At 41.7% G+C, this 20,059-nt stretch overlaps 1 protein-coding gene across 1 annotated transcript in view; it reads left to right on the top strand.

Annotated features, from left to right (window-relative positions):
• The window catches only part of LOC137159517 (cytosolic phospholipase A2 epsilon-like), a 48,188-nt gene extending 33,290 nt beyond the window's left edge, over window positions 1-14,898 (top strand). Inside the window, exons 15-21 of the mRNA XM_067557929.1 lie at window positions 1,960-2,074; window positions 3,485-3,622; window positions 7,151-7,258; window positions 7,891-8,082; window positions 8,746-8,912; window positions 11,793-11,979; window positions 13,040-14,898. Coding sequence (XP_067414030.1) covers window positions 1,960-2,074; window positions 3,485-3,622; window positions 7,151-7,258; window positions 7,891-8,082; window positions 8,746-8,912; window positions 11,793-11,979; window positions 13,040-13,248 — 1,116 coding nt within the window. The 3' untranslated portion in view covers window positions 13,249-14,898. The remainder of the gene's footprint in view (window positions 1-1,959; window positions 2,075-3,484; window positions 3,623-7,150; window positions 7,259-7,890; window positions 8,083-8,745; window positions 8,913-11,792; window positions 11,980-13,039) is intronic.
• Window positions 14,899-20,059: the final 5,161 nt, after the last annotated feature.

A 20,059-nucleotide genomic window follows, 5' to 3' on the forward strand; every position in this document is an offset into this window, starting at 1 on the left:
AATTGGGCAGTGGATCCTTAACTTCTCTGTGATGTTAAACAGAAGGCCCGACCTCCTTTTTGCAGATGCAGTTTGCACCTGCAAAAAGAGTTGGAGGTGCAGATCACAATATTTTCACCTCTGTGAAAACCCTATATAAGAGCTAGGTGGTATTAGCAATAGTTGCAGTACCTCCAAATCTGCAGCCATAGTTGCATAGCTAGAGATGCATGCATCCACAATTCAATTACAGGTACAAAAATGTGAGTGCAAATTTTGTGAGTGGATATTGCACCCGCAAAGGAATTGTCACTCTAAAAAATTTGGCCTTGAATCATAAGAGACATGAAATTCCACCACAATAGTTTGTGACCACCATTTGGGATTATTCAGTTATAGTTTTTAAATTGTAAATGTACCTTTAAAAGCTGTAGAATGGCCACAGGGTTTTGACTTATAGCTCACAATTACCTGTGAAACAGCGAGAGTTTTGTGGCACCTTAAAGACTAACAAATTTATTTGGGCATAAGCTTTCGTGGGCAGAAACTACAAAATTTGTTGGTCTTTAAGGTGCCACAGGACTCTCACTTTTTTCCTAAAAACAGACTAACACGGCTACTCCTCTGAAATTATTTGTGAAGTACACTGTAATGTCATCTCAGCCTTAAGAGACAAGTGAGTGAATGTGGGCATGTGCAACGTCATTGATTTTTCTGTGTTGCATTTCTTATATCTGGAGGTTATCCAAAGATTTTTAATAAGTAAAGCATGTTTTTAAGATCACTACGGAAGTAAGCATTGCATCAGCAATTCTATAACTCTAGTTGAGGAAACACTCATCAGAAAGTCTCGATTTTCAATATCATTTGCGGGTGAAATTGTTTATGCGTGTTCTAAGTTCAAGGCTACATTTACAAGAAAATATTGGGGCGGGGGGTTGCCCAGGCTTGAGAAGCCAAATGTGAAATAATGACACTTTTTACCAGTTAAAGATTTTTGGTATGCTGTTTTTTTCTGTTTAGATAGCTCAAAACCAGCATTTTTTAAAAATTGCAAAAAAGTCAATATGAAGCATACTATTATATTTTGTAGATTTTTTTTCTTTTCAAAATAATTAAATGGTACGTATGTCAAGATGGCAAACAGGCTAGTTTTATGCTACTATTTTAAGTGATGCACTGAAATACAGTGTTTTTTCGACAATATAATGTGTGTGTGTGTATGGAATGTTCATTAAACGAAAGTATAAACTGTTTAGGTGGGTCAGTCTTATGTTAGATCATAAAAAATCTTCCTCACACTTTAGCCAGTTTTCCCTCCTTTTGAATAATCTTATTTCATTATCAAACCATCCATAATCTTCAAGGACTTGCAGCTATCAAAGTTGTGTGTTATTCATGGGACTTTGGAACATCCCAGACAGACAGACCCCCTGGTTACGATACAGTCTTATAGAGAAGAACTTGATTGGGATTCAGGTACTTCACTATAATATTCTAAGACCAGACAAGGGGCCAGATTACAATGGCCCTTGTGTAGTCACTAGGTGTTGGGGTCATGGAAGAAATTTTCCCACCACCCCCTCACAAGGGTCTCCCTCAATAGCAGTCCCTTCCATCTGAGGAATATAAGGACTATTTGCTCCCCACTCCATCCTGGGGAGAAAATTGCCTGAAAGGGGTTGGGGAGATGACAAAGTTGTGGCTCTTACCTCCCTTCCCTTCCGTATTCCAGCCCACAAAGCAAAACTGAAACACCAGGGAATGCAGACTGAGTACTTCTGTGTGCACTGAGTAGCCCTGGGGGATTGTATCTGCCTGAGGAATAATCATTTCCAGTTTTTCTCTGGGGTGGCATGGCTCTGTGCCACCCTGTGCACAGGGCTGTGGCATAAATGCTGCAGTCTAGCTCTCAGAAGAGAGGTTACTGAGTCATTTTCATATATTCTCAGGTAACTATTCCTTTTTCTTCAAAAACAGAAAGACAACCATAAACTCTCAGACCAACGGGAATCGGTGAGTGAGGGTCAGAACCCGTTGCCCATCTATGTGGCAGTCAATGTCAGGAACAAGTATAGCACTCTAGATTTCAAAGGTAATGATGATAGTCAAGCAATGTATTTGATTATAACTTTATCAAGGTTTGGTTTTTGTCCTAGGCATATCTGTTCAGTTATTGTTGTTTGTTCTTTGCGCTCTGAAAAGACGTATGGATCGCAGCCCCATTGTGCTGGGCATTGTACAAACATTGAACAAAGGGTATGTCTGCACTGCAATCAGGACGGTACATGTAGGCACACCCAAACTAGCTGTGATGGAGCTAGCTTGCTAAAAATAGCCACGTAGCCATGCCGTGGCAGCATAGGCAACATAGCATGGGCTAGCCACCTGAGTACATCCCTAAGGCCCCAGGCAAGATTGTGCTTGGGTGGCTAGCAACTTGTGCCGCCAGGCCCGCATTGCTACTTTTAGTGACCTAGCTTGACCAGAGCTAGTTCGGGTACGCCTGCATGCGCTGGAGTTGTGCCTCATGGGTGTTGTGTAGACATACCCAAAGAGACAGACCAGGACCCACAAAGCTTACAATTTTGGTTTGAGAGGTTTTGGGGATTCAGCATTTCAGGATTCTGATCAGACCTAGATGTATGAGTGTAGAAATATCATAAGACAGGCTGTTCTCAGAACTTTATGTAGCCTGACTGGAAGAAGAAACTATTGGAAATATTTCGAGAAACAAATCCCATTTTCATGACCCGAGAGGACTGCATTGAATCTTGCTTATCACTACTTTGGTACTTTTCTCTTCAGCCAAGAAGAGAAAAAAGCAAATCAAGTAATGGGCTTCCTTTCACTGCTGAAATGGAAGGTACTACCCTCTTGAATGAAAAGGAAATAAATTCCTCATGTTCTTTCAGGTCTCGATTTTCCTTGCATTGCTATTAAAAGACCTATACCCTGGATATGAAGAGAACATCACTGTTAGTGAAACAGGATATATCTGCCTTCATGATCATCAGTGTCACATATATGGAATCAAATCACTTACTTTGAATCAGATTTTCCAGACTAAGAACAGAGCACACACAGATTTGTGTACACCTAATTTATGCATGGAAATACACAATGGGCCTGATTCTGCTAACTCACTGAAGTCAGGGGTGTTACCTTGGTGTAAAACCAGTGTAAGTGAGAGCAGAATAAATGCACACAAAAAACAACGTTTGTGTGTGCACATGCTAAATTAGTTTCCTAACTGCTCATGTGTGTTTGCACATAAGGTAACTGAATATATGAAAGAGGCGCATACTGAAGTATATGTGAGTTCAGCTTCATGCACCTAACTTCGAAAACCTGGTTCAGAAGATGGTGGGTTTGTAAATCATACTTTGTAAAGATGAGGTAGAAAACAGACAACGTATTCCTTCTAAAACTCTTCAATTTATTTGGTAGCAGCATCTCTTTTTCCAGTCAGTTCTAAATGTCCTTTTTGTGGCTCTGTTTGCAGAATGGGTTGAGTTCACTCCCTATGAAGTGGGATTCCTGAAATATGGAGCATTTATTCGCACAGAGGATTTGGGAAGCGAGTTCTTCATGGGACGTCTGTTAAGGAGGCTCCCGGAAACCCGGATCTGTTACCTTCAAGGTGACGTATTGTTCTGGGAAATGTCAATCTACTGTAATAACACAAAACCATAAATCAGGCAGTGGATATTTGCTGGTCTGTAACATTCAGTATCAGTTTAGTATTGCCCGCTAGGAAATGTGTGTATGTGTATGTATATGTGCATGTAGATATCTATATAGATATGTGAATATATATATATATATATATTACATCCAAATAAGTATGCTAAAGGAATGTTAACATTGCAAAATAAAGTAATCAAAAGTTAGGAAATGCCACAATTAAAACTGCCAGTGAAACTTTAATTTGGCCTCCTTATTCATATACAGTATGACAGAGTTGTGCAAATAGCTGATTTTTCAGTTCAGTGACTGAACAGAAAAATAAAAAACAAACCAAATATTTTTCACATTTTTTGGTAAACAAAAGAGTCAAAATAATTTTGTTTCAGGTAACATGAAACATTTCACTTTTCCCAAAACGAAACATTTAATTTTGATTTTGGTTATTTAAAAAAAAAATTGAAATTAAATTCAAAATGAAACGTAATTTTGAATAGAAAAATTGAAACTTTTTATTTAATAAATGTCAAAAGGAAAAGATTTAGCTTTTTTTTCCAGAATTTTGTTACAGAAAAAAAATTCAGCAAATTTAACATGAATTTGTGAAATGTTTTGGTCAACTGGAACCTGCATATTTTGGAGAAAAAAATGTTTAATCTGAAAAATTTCAAGCAGCTCTAATTATGATAGTCTTTAATGACATGTTTACATGCTATTTTTACACAGGACCCCTGCCTCCAACAGTACATATGGTGGATGGTGCTCACCCAGTGAGCAGCTATTCAATATTTTGTTTTCTCCTCATTGTTCAGTGTGTAGCCCCAGGCCTTATTTACTGTATGCAATTCAAACTCTGCTCTGGATACAGAATTATTAATTAATTTATGGGCTTTTCTATGACACTTATCTCTGTAGTATTTGAGAGCTTCAAAACCATTATTTGAATTATTTTCACTACATACATTGTGAGGTGAGGAGGTGGTATTATACCCAATTTACAGATGGGCAACTGAGGCATAAGGACATTAAGGTCAAAAGTTATCAGAAGAATGGACAGAAGAATCCCATGCACTGCTACAGGCTGAGAACCGACTAACTAGGCAGTAGTTCTGCAGAAAAAGACCTGGGGGTTAAAGTGGACAAGAAGCTAGATATGAGTCAACAGTGTGCCTTATTGCCAAGAATTGGTCTGCATTAGTAGAAGCATTACCAGCAGATCGAGGGAAGTGATTATTCCCCTCTATTCAGCACTGGTGAGGCCACCTTTCGAGTATTGTGTCCAGTTTTGGGTCCCCCACTACAGAAAGGATGTGGACAAATTGGAAAGAGTCCAGTGGAGGACAATGAAAATGATGAGGGGGCTGGAGCACAAGACTTATGAGGAGAGACTGAGAAAACTAGGCTTGTTTAGTCTGCAGGGGGTTTCTAGGGATGATGGAGCTAGGCTGTTCTCAGTGGTAGCAGATGACAGAACAAGGAGCAATCATCTCAAGTTGCAGTGGGGGAGGTCTAAGTTGGATATTAGGAAACACTTTTTCAATAGGAGGATGGTGAGGCACTGGAATGGGTTACCTAGGGAGGTGCTGGAAGCTCCATCCTTAGAGGTTTTTAAGATGCAGCTTTACAAAGCCTTCTCTGGGATGATATAATTGGGGCTGGTCCTGCTTGGAGCAGGGGGTTGGACTAGATGACCTCCTGAGGTCCCTTCCAACCCTAATCTTCTATGATTTGATGTCTACTAATTTTGGGTGCCCAATTTGAGATCCCTAGGACCTGATTTTTCAGAGTAGTTAGCATTAGATAGCATTTCATATGTTCACAGCGCGATTTCCAGTGACTTCAGATGCAGCTGTGTCGCTCAGCACTTCTACAAATCAGATGCAAGAGTCTCAAGTCAGACACCCAGAAAATGAGGCACATGCAGTTAGTGACTAAGTGTGAGAAGTTTGGTTCAAGTAATTGCCCAACATCATATAGGAACTTTGTGGTGGAGGCAGAGAGAGAATCCAATTCTCCAGAGCACATTGAGTTGCCTTATCTAGGAGACCATCCTTTCTCTTTCTGCAATACTCTGCCTCATTCACTACCCACCTATCAATTTGTGCATCAGAGAAGACATGGATTCCTTCACTATATAACCCTGATTCATCCCCAAAGCAGGTCCATCCTGTGCACTACATGAGACAGGGTCCCTCGGAAAAAATGTTAAGTCATCATGTAATTAAGGATTATATCATAATGCATACGCACAGTGGAGCAAATTAATGTACCTCTAACATAGTGTTTTTGTGTGTAATTTCCTGGTTATCTAAAAAAGCAAAAGAAAAAGCAGAAAACCCATCTTAGGACATCACATTGACTTCCACACGTGTCATCAGCGGTGCTGGAAACCATAAGATCACCACGCAGATCTCTATCACTTGAGCTAAGGGAATAACTGGTAGCAGTAGTAGGTTATCATCCTTTATATGGACCAGCCATTAGTGGAGGATGAGACACACACTTCGCAAGAGGGTTTCATAGATATTTGCTGACAGCAGAGGATGATAAGACTCAGGAATATTGGGTTCTGTTCCTGATCTGAAACGGAATGGTCTCCAGTGGTCACATCCATCCATCTGTCCTGTCCCCACCACCCTGTCTCTGTCCCAGTCCTGTCTCTTCTTCCCTACCTCATTCCTGAGTCCTTGTCTGAGGTTCTGCACTTGGCCAGTCCTAGCCTTCACTCCCTCTGGATCCTCATCCCAGTCTCCCCTTCCTGGAACCCTCATCTGTTGTCAGCCAGCACTACATCAGAGTCACCTTCCCCAGTTTCCTCATCTCAGTACCCTCCAGCTCCTCATTAGAATGGAGTGGTTTGGGGAGAAAAAGTATGAAAGGTTGGGACATTTTAACTTATCATTCCACAGTCAAGTTTAGCTTTGACCCTGTCTGTCTACCCATCATGCAGCTAAGGGAGATATAGGTTTATCACAAGTATTAAAAATGAGACTATAATATGCTCTACGCACATGCTGACTCCCATTTTTTCTTCTTTGGGAAGTAGTAAGGCCTCAGCCTACATATCCGAAAAGCATGTTTAAAGCTACGTTCAACTGAGTGTGTTGCTCAAAGGTAATGTTAAAATGGTAGAGGTTGTTCCATATGGGACCATTTGAGAGAGCTGTTCAAAGCACCTCCCAGTGAGAGATGCCAAAAGTGCTAGTGTGAGAAGTATGAGAGAGGGTGTGGAGGTTAGAGACATAACACTCACTGTGGCTGACTTCTTCAATTAGAGTTAAAAGTCAGCAGTCAGCACCTTTGAAGTTTCAAATACTTTAAAACTGAAAGGTTTAGGAATGTTTGAATTGCACTTCTCAGGCTCCCACAGAAATTATCTGAAAGAAAATTGAACAAGTTGAAGGGGAAGGACAAAAGGCAGTTTTCAATTAGATGCTTCCATGTGTTCACTAAATTAGTTTCTATAAAATCTTTCTCTTCACAGGCATGTGGAGTAGTGTATTTTCCCTGAACCTGTTATACATCTGGGGTTTGTCCAACAGCTCAGAGGACTTCTGGCACAGGTGGACTCGAGACAGAGTAAATGATATTGGTGAGATATTTTTAAACCTCAACTTTGCCTTTCATTTATATTTAAGTTGGAGATTCATCCCAGTCTGATGTGTGAAGCCTGACACATAGTGTGAATATATTCTTTGCAGGAAGGTTTTTCTAAACACTTTCTGCAAAAGCCACATGTGGAGCCAGGGGAGTCCCTTATGCTGCTGTGCAAAGTTATTTTGATTGGTCTAAGAACAGCACTGATGGGAACCTCCTCCTTACCATGATGTATGGACTTAAAGGAGGAGGATGTAAATCAGAGGGAAATATTGCTGAAATTATGATAACTACTACAGACAACTGGGTTAAAATGGGATAAACTTCAGCTGGCCATTGAAAGTTGCCACACATCCTGCAGAAAATGATGCAGTATCACATTTGCTGTTGAATCTCAGACTTGCACACACACAGACCAGAACCATTTTCAGAGACCAACACAGAGAATAAAACTAGGCAATATTACAGCAACATTGGTACCACGTTTTCTTTAAAAGTTATTGTTTATTGTTGGTTGAATAAATCATCTTAACACCGGCGTCAACCATCACTGAAATACAAGGACAACACCTCAAAAAATGATCATACAAACCCAAAGCTTTTCTCTCTTTGTCTCCCCTTGTACAGAGGAAGAGCCTATGCTACCTACAAGACCACATGAGGTGAATACTCACATGTTCACACCGGCAGGCCCCTTTTCCAATGCTCTTCGAGATGTTTTAACAGATCGCCTATCAGTTGCTCAATATCACAATTTCCTCAAGGGCTTCCATGTGCATAACGACTACCTAGGGAATGAGAATTTTTGTAGATGGAAAGGTAATAGCACTGGTTTTTTAATAGCATCTTTTGAGATGGTTTTGGGTGTAGAATTTAGTGAGATGGCCTGGGCTTGTGGGAGAGGGAAAGAACTTCAATTTCTAACCCACCAAAAGGAGCAACATTTGAATCTAAGTTTGAAAATAATTGTTTGACCAATCATCTGAATTGTGCACGACGGAAAATCTTTAGCAATATCAGTTTGGTAGGACTTATCTCCTATCTGCTTGGGGTGCATGCAGTCACCGAGTTAAACTAACTGATGTTTGGCAGAGTTCATAGATTTCTGTGAGCAGAAAGAAAGGCCTGAGGTCCCAATCCAGCGAAGTATACAAACATGTGCTTAAAGAGAAGCATGTACTTATGGACTTTGTTGGACTGGGGCCTGTACGAGCAGGCAGAAGGAGAGAGTTGGGTGTCTCCTGCAGGTCACGAATGGGGTGGAACTCTTAAAGGGAGATAGGAATAGAATGAACACAGAGAATCCTACATCAGAGAAGATTGTTCCTTTAGGATAAAGCTGAGCTATAGTGGTATGGCAATGAAATTCAATTGGCAGTGTCAGATGAGCCATTTCTTCCTTAACTCTATTTTCTTCAAAGAACTTTCAGATTTGCTCTTACATTGTCTGTTTTTCTTACAACAAAAAATTTTGCCTTTTAGATACTGTGTTAGACATGTCTCCCAACCAGCTGAGCCAGCAACCAGATCACCTGGGCATGATAGATGCTGGATTTTTCATCAATACCAGCTGCCCACCACTTTTAAGGCCAGAGAGGAAAGTGGATGTCATTCTGCATTTAAGTTACAGTTCAGGATCGCAGACGTTGGTGAGAGGAGTCAAATTATCATTTGTTTTCTCCAGTCATAGCCTTTTGCCTGTAACCTTCCAATATTTAATAGCTAGAAATATTATATTATTTCAATTTTTTCAACTAAATTATTAAATTAATTACATTTTAATTCCTATATTTCCATTTCCAAGCATTAGAAGAGGAAGGTGATTCCAGGAGAGAGATTTCAGTGGTATGAATCCTTGTTTCAGACCACTGATGTATATGTTGCAAATAATTTAACCTTCTCACTTCCATCTTCATGTGATCTCATCATTGCAGACCACTAGAGCTTAGGAATTGTAGAAAATGGATACTGTTGTACAATGCTTTTAGTGGCAGGGGTTTGAGAGATGCATTCCACTTGCAGTGAGCCTTTCAGTGTAGCAGTTAATGACATTGTTGCAATTCCCTCCTTTTATGCTGGGAATGTCTTATGTTGATTTATGAAGTTATTGAATTTTCATAAGGACATCAGTGTGTATTTCCAGAGTTGAAGAAGGGACCTGTTATGATATACACTGAATTGATTGTGACTTCACCTTAGACAAAGTGGCTAATATTATGGACAGCTCAAAGATGCTGCATAGGAATGCAGGGCTCTTCTGTTGAGTCACCTTAAATTCAGATTCGAGAACTCTGAATAAAGATGAAGAATAATTTCTGCTGACTCCAATCAGAGTGAGTGAGTGAGTGTATGTGTATGTGTATGTGTATGTGTATGTGTGTGAGAGAGAGAGTGCGCCACTCTGGAGCAGAAGTATTTTACAGGCTGGGAATCAGGGATACTACAGGGGAAGCGCTGGTAGCTTTCTTTGTGGAAAAACTTTAGACAGAAGCTTAGGTTTTGTGGGTAAGTTAATTAAGTTACCTATAAAGCCTAAGCCCAGGGAAGGGATAAGTACGGATCTTTATACTAAGTGTATTCACTTTGTTAGGGGCTGTGTGGGAATGCCATCTGCTTACGCTGATTGTCTTGGTAACACCAGGCTACTGACATATTTCAATAGAATGTTTTTGTGTGTGACAATAGCTGTGCCCCCACTTCTCACCATATGTATGCCCAACCAAGCTTCATTTCATCTTTAGGCATCCTCTGGGATAAAATGAGTTTCATGCAGAAAGGCGAATGAGATTGTAGCATGTTGATATAAACTATTTTCTATTTGTTTAACATGTAGAGAGTAGTACATAGTACTACAAGATGCTAGACATGTGCATTTAAGTTTGTGAAACAAATAAGATATATCACAGTTTCTCAGCTATGGGGTTCCCTGAGGGTACACAAGACACAGGTGGGGGGTATGCAGCGAAAAACCCAGTGAAGGGAGGTGGGTGGCAGCCATCAACTACTGGGGAAGCCAGGCGGCAGCCGCCCACTTCCTGTCCGGTCCCACTCCTAGCTGGGAGGTAGACGGCAGCCACCCCAGTCCTGGGAATCTGGGTAGCAGCTGCTGGCTTCTTGAGACGTGAGGTGGCGGCTGACGGCTTGGGCGGCAGCCGCTGGCTTTTTGGGAAGCCGGATGGAAGCCACCTGTGTCCAACCTGGTCCCAGCTCCCAGGTGGGAGCCCGATGGCAGCCTCCTGTGCTCTGCAAACTGGGCTCACAGCTGGGTGGCTGCCACCCATGCCCCGGCTCTGAGCCGAGAGACAGCCTCCCACACCCTGGCTTGAAGATGGGCAGCAGCTACTTACCGCCTGCCCATATCCCTGGGTCCCAGCCTGCCCGGAAGCCTCCTCCACCCCAGCTTGGAGCAGGTGGCAGTCGCCCACCTCCCTGGCTGACAGCCAGGCGGCAGCCACCTGCAACTTGCTCAGATGGCAGCTCCCCTCCCTGGCTCAAAGTTCGGTGCCCAGAAAGCCAGGCGGAGAGCCCAGTGGCTTGTCCAGTCCTGGAGCCGGGCTCTACCCACAGGCTTACTATCTAGAGCAGCGAAATTGACAACTCTGACAGCCCCAGATTTTACTAGTATAAAAATCTTAAGAGGGGCCCACACAGTGTGATTTGCCCCAGGCCTGCACCCCCCTAGGAATGGCAATGGGAGCACTGCTATCCACTCTGGTGGGCCGCTAGTGCCTGCTCAGACCTCACAAGTTCCCGCCTGTGTGAGGAGAACACCACGTGACCCCGCCATCAGGCTATAGTGATTGGCTGGCATTGACCTTTGCTCCTATATGGAGGAAGGGGAGAAGGAAGGAGGGGAGAAACAGCAGGGGGTTTTGTGATCTGCCACAGCCACACAGCACTGCGGAACTCAGAACTCTTCTGATTTACAAGAAATACAGTCAGTAAAGGAGAAAAAGATTGTATTTCTCAGAGTGGAAAATTGAGTGTTGGGGGACTTATTAAAATTTTCAGAAGTTAGCGGGTACTTGCTACTTAAAAGGTTGAGAAACTGAGATTTTTTTTTGAGACAAAGTATTGTAGCTAATTAAAATGTAATCTAATTAAAAATGGTATCATGCTACTTATACACAAGGGGACGTGGTTGCATGTGCAAACCAAACTTTATCATTTCTTGACTTTTGAGCACTCAACCATGAAACCAAAGCATTTTCTTAATGACGTTTTTCTGACTAAATTCCATAAATTATATTTAAGAATTCTTATCATTCTATATTTCAGGTTATTACTCTAGCTTTTAAACTCTATTTACAATTTGTAACAGTCACTGTGTTCTATTTGTATCATTTGATGACTTTGTGTTGAGTACTCTGGAGGGGCTGGGGGCAAAAATACATAGTAGATGTCATTTAACATAGTCCAGGGGTATCAAATTATATGCAGCCTCACAGGTATGCCAGGAGCATCTTATAGGTATCCTATAATCTTAACCTCTTTAGGCTCTAATATTGTTCACTTCTGTAATGCTCTAGCCTCTGGACCAGGCCTGTAAATACTATGCAGAGCAGAAAATCCCATTCCCCAAAGTTTTCCTGAGTGAGGAAGACAGGAAAAATCTAAAGGAGTGTTACCTGTTTCAAGATTCAGAAACCTCAGGAAGTCCTATCGTGCTATTTTTCCCACTCGTGAATGACACCTTCCAACATTACAAAGCACCTGGTAAGTTAACAACATCAGCAAAGCATTTAACTAAGATCAGCATGGCTAGCCTACCCGCTGATTGGATCCCTGTTTCTCATTTGATGACTCTTTCTACTGGCTGGATCCCCACTGATCATTTCAATTCCATAAACCTCTCCATTGGCTAGAGTTACCATTTTCATTGTTACTCGTATCATCAACTGCCCCCTTGCTATGAGATGCACAGCCCTCGTTTCAGTTTCATGTTTCACATCTGTTTATTAGTAGTGTAAAATATTGTTATCAAATTGCAAACATTTCAAATGGAGGTTATGGAAAAGACTATACAGTCAAATTTCTTTCTCCTCTCATGTATTTTCTGTGTGTACCTTCTTTTGGGTCTTAGTCACACATTTTAAAAGGCAGAGTCACACATTAGGGCATTGGGGAGTGAAAGCTTTGCTTTCGGTATAAACCCTTGTACTGACTGGGTCACCATTTCTCCTTTCAACAGCACCCATCTTTCCATTAAGCTAGTCACTGTTTCACCTGTTATGATACATTTTGGGGCTGTCGCTCTTCTCTCACTTTCCACCCATACCCCTGAAATCCCTGTTCTTCTCTGTCAGTTGCAAGTGAGGCACTTTCCCTTTCTGCTTGGACATGTAAAGCTAGATCCTTCCCCACCTCCGTTAAGTCTTATTTGTGCCACTTGTGCTCAAGGGGCTTAAAACTGCTTTCAGGTAGCAACTGAAGATTCCCATTGCTTGGGCAAATCTCTTTTTTGGCGTGGGGCTAGTACCCAGGCAGCTTTTCAGACCCAGCTGAGGATCTGGCCTACAATTTCCTCTAAGGCTGATTTGAACAGAATCTAGGAGACAGAGTGATTAAGTCACTTTATTCCTCACCTTTCATCACATTAGCCACCTGATTTTCACCTAGACTGAACCAGAAACATTTGTAAAAACTCCCCAACACAATTCAATCTGTGAGCTCTCTCACTGGAGAGAAATCTTCCTGCCTGGGCTGTTATTGGCTCTTTGTACATGACTGAGAAAAACCCAATACCACAGCAATGTTCTGTTGATTTTTTTCCTAGGTGTGGTGCGCTGCTGCTCAGAGATGGAGGGGGGTAAAGTTGATGTTACTAGTAACTGTTCCCCGTATAGTACGTACGCAGTCAGATACACTGATGAGAATTACCACCAACTGGTGAATTTAAGTGAATACAACATCCTGAATAATGCACACCTGATTCTGCAGGCCTTGCGTATGGCAGTGGAACGGAAAAGGCAACATAGGAAATAGACACCATCCCAACTGCCTGTATCTTCTGGGTTGAGATTTTTGTATTTCCCAGCACATGAAAGGACCAAAGCTTTCTGATGATTGGCCATTACACACCATAGAAGCTGTTTAGCCTGGATACCTCAGTGGATTCTCTTTCATCTCTGTAAAGTGGCTCACTTAAATAATCAAAATTCATTATCTGTGAAGACCTTATAGATATCTTGTTCCCTAATTAATTTAGTTGCTACAAAGTTGTTTGTAGAATACTCCATAATTATTCCGGAAATCTAATAATGAAGTTTAAGTAATGCTAAACTAATACATTGTAATTTGCGGCATAGAGGAAATATATTTTAAATCCTTTTAAAATGCAAAAGTACAACAGGACAACATAGGTGCAATCACTGGAGGAATGGGATGGGTTGAATAAGTGACTTCTGACCCTGCAACTTTCCTTCCTCTAGTGCAGTCCACACACAACTCTGTCGTGCCAAAGAAGAAGAAAACATGAGGTGCTCCTTTTTCTCCATCAGAATTCCCTCCCACTGCTGCTAGTCTCCCTAACACTCCCCTCCCTCCATTAAACCATTTTTTCCTTTTCCCTGCTGTAGCTCTTGTAGCTCTGTAGCTCTTCTGGTGCCGTTGATCCAGCTGGTGCTGCTGATTCAGGCACTATCTGCAGCAAAGATAGAAATATCGGCTGCTTCAGGGCTTACTCCTCCTGCCTTCAGGGGTTGATGTAGAAAGGCTGCATAGAGATACCCCTTCTTTCCCACCACTTATGTCCCCAATTCTGAGGTAACACTGAAACCAGGAGGGGACATCAGAAAGCATTTAAGCAGGAAACATGCACTCAGGAGTGGAGCACATACTGCATAAAGCAAAGTATCCATGCTAGGCAGGTGGCATTTGATCCCTGAAACAACTTTCAGTTTGGCAATTATCTTGAAGGTCTGTGTCAAACTATCCTGAAACATACGGACAAATGCTCCACACAACCATACAAAAAGAGCAATGAATAGCTTCTAATTGTGTAATGAGCCTCTTGGATTTGAGTAAGACACATAGGTAGACTAGCATACTAGAGAGTCAAACTCTACACCTATAAGCTACACTGGTAGCTTGTGATGGCTAGAACCTACAAAAAGAGTGATATTAGTAAATCTATATGTGGGGTCAAGTCCCCACATAGACTAAAAGGGCTTGCCAGGGGATTTCATTTAAAAAACAAATCTGAATTTCTTGTAAGTAAAGTCTTTCCGCTACTTTGAGAATGCCTGGTATTAGTGGTAAAATGACAAACATACTGTAGTAGTCACTGCAATCCACAAACAAGATATATTGAAAGTCATTCCCACTTTACTAGCAAACTTTGTCCTAATGCTGCAAGCCTACAGCTCAAGGCCTAGAGATCAGTTGTGAACAAAGGTGTGCTTTTATTCCTCTTCTTCAACGCCTTCCATAGTAAGCTCACCTGCTTGAATCTGAAGTATGGTGCTGTGTACGCCACATCAGCAACAAAGGAAATATCATCCGTTTGAACCTCCAATCCCTGCTGTGAAGGAAATGGTTGGTTGGTTTTTAGCCATAATACTTGTGCCATCACCAGTTGGGATGAAATGCTACTTATAAGCAAATATGTCATGTTTTTGAAATGTCACACAATAAAGGGATGTTTGCAAAAGATAAAATCAGCCTCTGCTCATATATTCAACCGATGCATGTCAGTGACAAATTTTATGATCACAACACATTCTTTGTCCCAATAATACAGCTATTATTGGGACAAAGAGCATAACAAACAGATCCTCGTTATGAGTATAGTAAATAAAGTAACAAACTATGCACAGTTACCCTGACGTCAGCTATCCTTTTGAACAGCCTGATATGTGAGTTAACCTGGGGCATTTCATTCCCATTAACTGCATGCGGTATGGTTTACAAATGTTATCCATGGCAAGTCAAATCTGAAGCATGATTTCCTCCAGCCTGTAACTTGTGCAGAAGGATGTATACAGCATTGTTAGCCCTCCTCGGCACAAGCAGCATAAATTATGCTTTGCACTCCTTGTGGGATTTTTGCACTTCATCATGATATGTTCATACAGTGTTATGATATCTAAACAGGACAAACTGTTCTTCTTAGCTGTGTCTCTACTTATGACAGTAGACAGTACTGGGCCAGTTCCTCAGGTAGTAAAAATAGTGTAGCTTCATTAACTTAAATGGAGCTGTGCTGATTTAAAGCAGTTGAGGCCCTAAATATCACAATTAGTATTTTGATTATATTATGGAGATCATTGCTGTAAACAACACAGCTTGCATTGCACTCTGGAACTGTGATGCCCTTACTTTTCCCTCATACACTATTTACTAGAATAAGGCGATGTCATTACATGCTGTATTTCAGTTTACCAAGAGCCACCACTGCTAGAGAGTCATATAAAGAGCCATTAGTAACTTGATGGAACCATGCTTTGTAGTAAAATATGCTATCAGCTGACACCGATTAATGAAAAGCAAGGCTATGCTATTGAGTGCTGATTGCAGGAATCTAGCCCAATCACTTATACTTGTGTTTGATAGCTAGTTTCTACAGAGCTGTCTATTAGTGGTGCTTTGGGCTAGTAAATTATAGCAGACCAAACGTGTCACCAAAGATATGTGTATGCTTACTGAGTGCCTGGGTTGTGTTCAACACTATACAATAATGGATGAGGAACTTGGATCGGTATTTTCTCTGATGAGAAAGTATACTGTGTACTGGCTGCTTATAGCTTGTTCATCTCTCAGTATGACTAATACTTTCACTTGCTGTTCAAATATAAACTTGCCCATTGCATAAATAGTTTAAAGATTGTAATGAATTCAAAGTATTTCATATAAATATTTGACCATCCCTGCCCCTTGGGAAGAAGAGAATTTCCATAGGGGTTAGTAGAGGAGATTCAGCAGTCTCATGTCTTCACAATCTCAGAAGCAATCTCACAGCCAACGTTTCTGAACCTTTCTTCATACTGAATGGGGCTGGACGTTTGTCTGGTTGGAGGTATGGACAGTAAGATGGGGGTGAGGCAAGAGGTTGCTGTTCGGAGGGATAGGGAAGAAAGAAAAGGGTTAATGTCACAGTTTGGAATACATTTATTTATCTTCCCAGTTCTGATCCTCTGAGCTGCTGTGTTCTTTTTTGTTCTATCTATTCCCTCCGAAACACTCACTTTTTCCATGGTATCCTCAAGAAGTAATAATTATTACTTATTATAATGGGGGAGTATGACTTGAACAAAGATGGGCATATGCCTTAACGGAGTAGCTGTTTGATTTTTATCGCTATAACACTTCCTCACTCATCGGTCCCTACTGATTGTTTCCCTACTCTTCTCTCCTCCTCCAACACTGGATTGTCAGATCATCAAGTCAAGGTCCTGTGACAGGACCAGAGCTGATGGCTACAGGAGAGTAGTGGATGGTATCTATAATAGCACCAGGATCAACAAATCCCTGTGCCCTGGGTGATCCAGCTGTTAGGCCAATTAGGCCAGCTGAGGCCAATCAAGGAGCTTGCCCCAGCAGTTAAAAGCCTCTCTGTCAGGCAGACAGGGGCAGCTGGAAGAGAGTTAAGAGGAGGAACAAAGCGGAGTGGAGGAGAGCTGCTACAGGGCTTGGAGCAAGCACTTTTGCTACCAAAACCCCAAAGGTACCAGAGACAAGGGGGGGTGCCCATCTGGGCACGGCCAGGGATCCAAGGCACACAGGCCTGAGGGAGAACCCCTCCCCACCTGGTTCCAGGAAGAGGACCGTGAGCAGTGGGGCCAAGGACAGGCGACCCAGGGAAGGGAGTAAGTCACGGACTGAGCAGTTTTGAGACTACTCCACACAGGGTCCCTGGGTCGGGGCCCAGGGCAGAGGGCGGGACCGGGCCCCCCCCTGCTCCCACCTAGGCATATTGCCGGCATAGCCGAAGAGGGCGCAGGACCCACGAAAGGGCAGAACAGGCCGCCCTCGCAACAGTCCATATCTGTTTCTTAGTTCTGTAAAGTATTTGTAGATACATGTGTGTCTGAAGCAGTGTCCAGTTGGTCTGCACAGGGCCTTGAGAATATAAGCAGAAGCTACTCCTTTCAGCACACCCAGTTCTTTGCAGTATTTTTTGCATTTCACTTTCTTTGATGTCAGTATTGATCCTTATATCAAGTAAACTTTTAGGGCCTGATTTACAAAGATACTTAGGTACCTAAAGATGCAGCTAGGTGGCTAGTAGGATTTCCAAAAGTGCCTAAGGGAGTTGAGTGCCTAACCTGATTATGTGCTTTTGTAGATCCCACTAGGTGTATATCTGCATTTTTAGGCACCTAAATACATTTGTAAATCTGGCCCTTAATATTTAAGAGTTGAATGTACTATCTTCAGAGACTGAACAATCCTTTACTGGAACTGTGTCAGGAATGAACTGCTCTCTCGACTCTGAATAAGCTTAACTCAGGAACCAGAACTTACTTCCCATTTCATGCCAAACCCTCAGATATCTTCTTTGCTTTGGTCTAAATACACATTTAGGTCTTGTCTAGAGTAGGAAAAAGGTGCTTTTTTTCAATCAAATTCAGCAGATCAACTTATAGCCTAGGGTTGTGCCTTAGCTATAATCAACATGTTTGAATCAAGCTAAAGATGTTAAACTGTGTCTACATTGGTGTTCAGTGACATTTCCAGTTGAGTTAAACTAGCTCGCCTAAGCTAAATAGACTGAATAAAATACCTTTTTCCTAGTCTAGACAAGCCTCATAGATTAGAGTTTGTGGTCCTGTTTTAACTCAAGTTGTTGACCACTGCCAGTTTGAAGTGGGGCAGGAAATTCTGGTACAGCCACCTTTCTTCAATCAAGAAGAGACCCATATCACAGTCCATCAGCTGAAGTCTGGGAAGGCACCAGCAGTTTGTAACATCACCCCTGAATTGCTGAAGAGCGGTGAGAATATTGAGATGGAGCTTCATGGATTCTTGCAGACAGGCTGGTGTACTAACAACACCCCCAATAGCTAGAAGAACAGTATTATTTTGCCTCTGTTCATAAAGGATGATAGTCAAATGTAGCAGTTAGAGAGGTAAAGGGAAGTCTTTTACTTCCGTCTTAATGTTTGGAATCAGCGATGTACTTTGGCAAAGGCACGGACACTGTGTGGCTTTAGACATAGTCATTCCATTTCACTTTGAGATGACTTTTTGAGAAGATGGTTGAATTTAATAAGCTCTGTGCAGCACTTTTCATAGACTTCCGTCAGGCCTTTGATTCAGTGCATCGAGCAAGTTTGTGGGATCTAATAAGGCAACTTAGTGTCCCTGGGAAGATAGAGTCATTGATAGAAGAGCTCTATAATGGAACAAAAAACTGTTTTAATTAACATTTGATTCATGACGTGGTGTCCTATTTCCATGGGAGTTTGGCCAGGCTGCATTTGTCATAATTGTTGTTCAATATCAGCACTGACTGATAAGCTTGAAAAGGCAACTGTCAGTGTCATTGAGCTGAATGCCATTTTGCTTTGAGACATTGGATATGTCAATGATATTGTCTTGTTGGCTCATTTTGGTAAATTGCTGTGACTGACGGCTGAACTAGTTGGGCACAATGGCCTGGTTATTAATCTGGATAAAACAAAGTCCTTGGTAATTATCAAAGCATCTTCCAGCTCTAGATTGCAATTAGCTCAGTATTAACCTGTCTGGATGGGATATTGAGCAGGTGGCAGTTGTCAAATACTTGGAAAGAATCATAGCCAGTGCTGTAGAATGCTCGAAATATGTGGATGTTCATATAGCAGCAGCTGCCATCATGTTCTGGGCCCTTCAGTGGTCTCTATGAAGACATCATGACAACAAGTTTACCGCAAGGTTGCAGATCTCTTGAACAACAATTATACCAGCTTTATTGTATGACTGTGAAACATGGGTGCTGAGGAAGGCTGACGAGCGGCAGAATGACATTTTCAATTCTTTCTGTCTTCATCATTTGCTCCATATTAAGTGGCAGGACAAGATCAGCAGTGAGGATGTTTGTAGCCAAACCTAGCGACTGCCTTCATCAGCAATGTTTCAGATTCAGCAGCTTTCTTGGTACAGACATATTATTAGGATGGAAGGCCAATGAATTATGAAACACTTTTACCAAGGAGTGCTGCTACATGGCGGACGATCAAAAGCCAGAAGCTTCAGTGGCATGATAGTCATCAATAATAGACACAGATTGAACATCCAACCAAACCATCTTGAGGACTTATTAAAGACTGATGCAGTTGGTGCTTTCTCTCCAGGAAGGTTACGTCCCTTTGGGATTCGCTTCAATTGTGATTTAACTCCAGTTAATTGATGGCCAGTTAACTCAAGGTCACTAACACATTTATGAATGATAGTCCAGATGCTCCACAAACATTTGTATACTAGCCTAAATCACAAACATTTGTGTCTTGGATCAAATGTATGTAGAGTGTCTAGACTAGCTTTTGCAGATGTGTTAATTAACTCAGCAGTCAATTAACTCACATTAAACCAGAGCCACAAATTGTAGTCTAGACATAGCCTAAGCTCCTGATTTTCTGTTTCTCTGCACCCTGTGGAGTCAATTATATCAGTGCCAAGTGGATGTAGAATGTTGCCAGCTGATTTATGCTCATTTTACTCCAATATAATGACTGCATAAGATGCAGTACAACAGGGAATCAGGCCCTAACTGTACATTCTGAGGCTGCCAACATGCATGATTAAACAAGAATGAAAAGTAAGAATAACTATAGTAAGCAAATACAATACATTAGCTAACACTAGAAATTGGACT

The sequence above is a fragment of the Emydura macquarii genome, unplaced genomic scaffold (genome assembly GCF_026122565.2).
Source record: "Emydura macquarii macquarii isolate MOO-44397 ecotype Brisbane River unplaced genomic scaffold, CSIRO-AGI_Emac_v2 contig_1876, whole genome shotgun sequence".
Lineage (NCBI taxonomy): Eukaryota > Metazoa > Chordata > Testudines > Chelidae > Emydura > Emydura macquarii.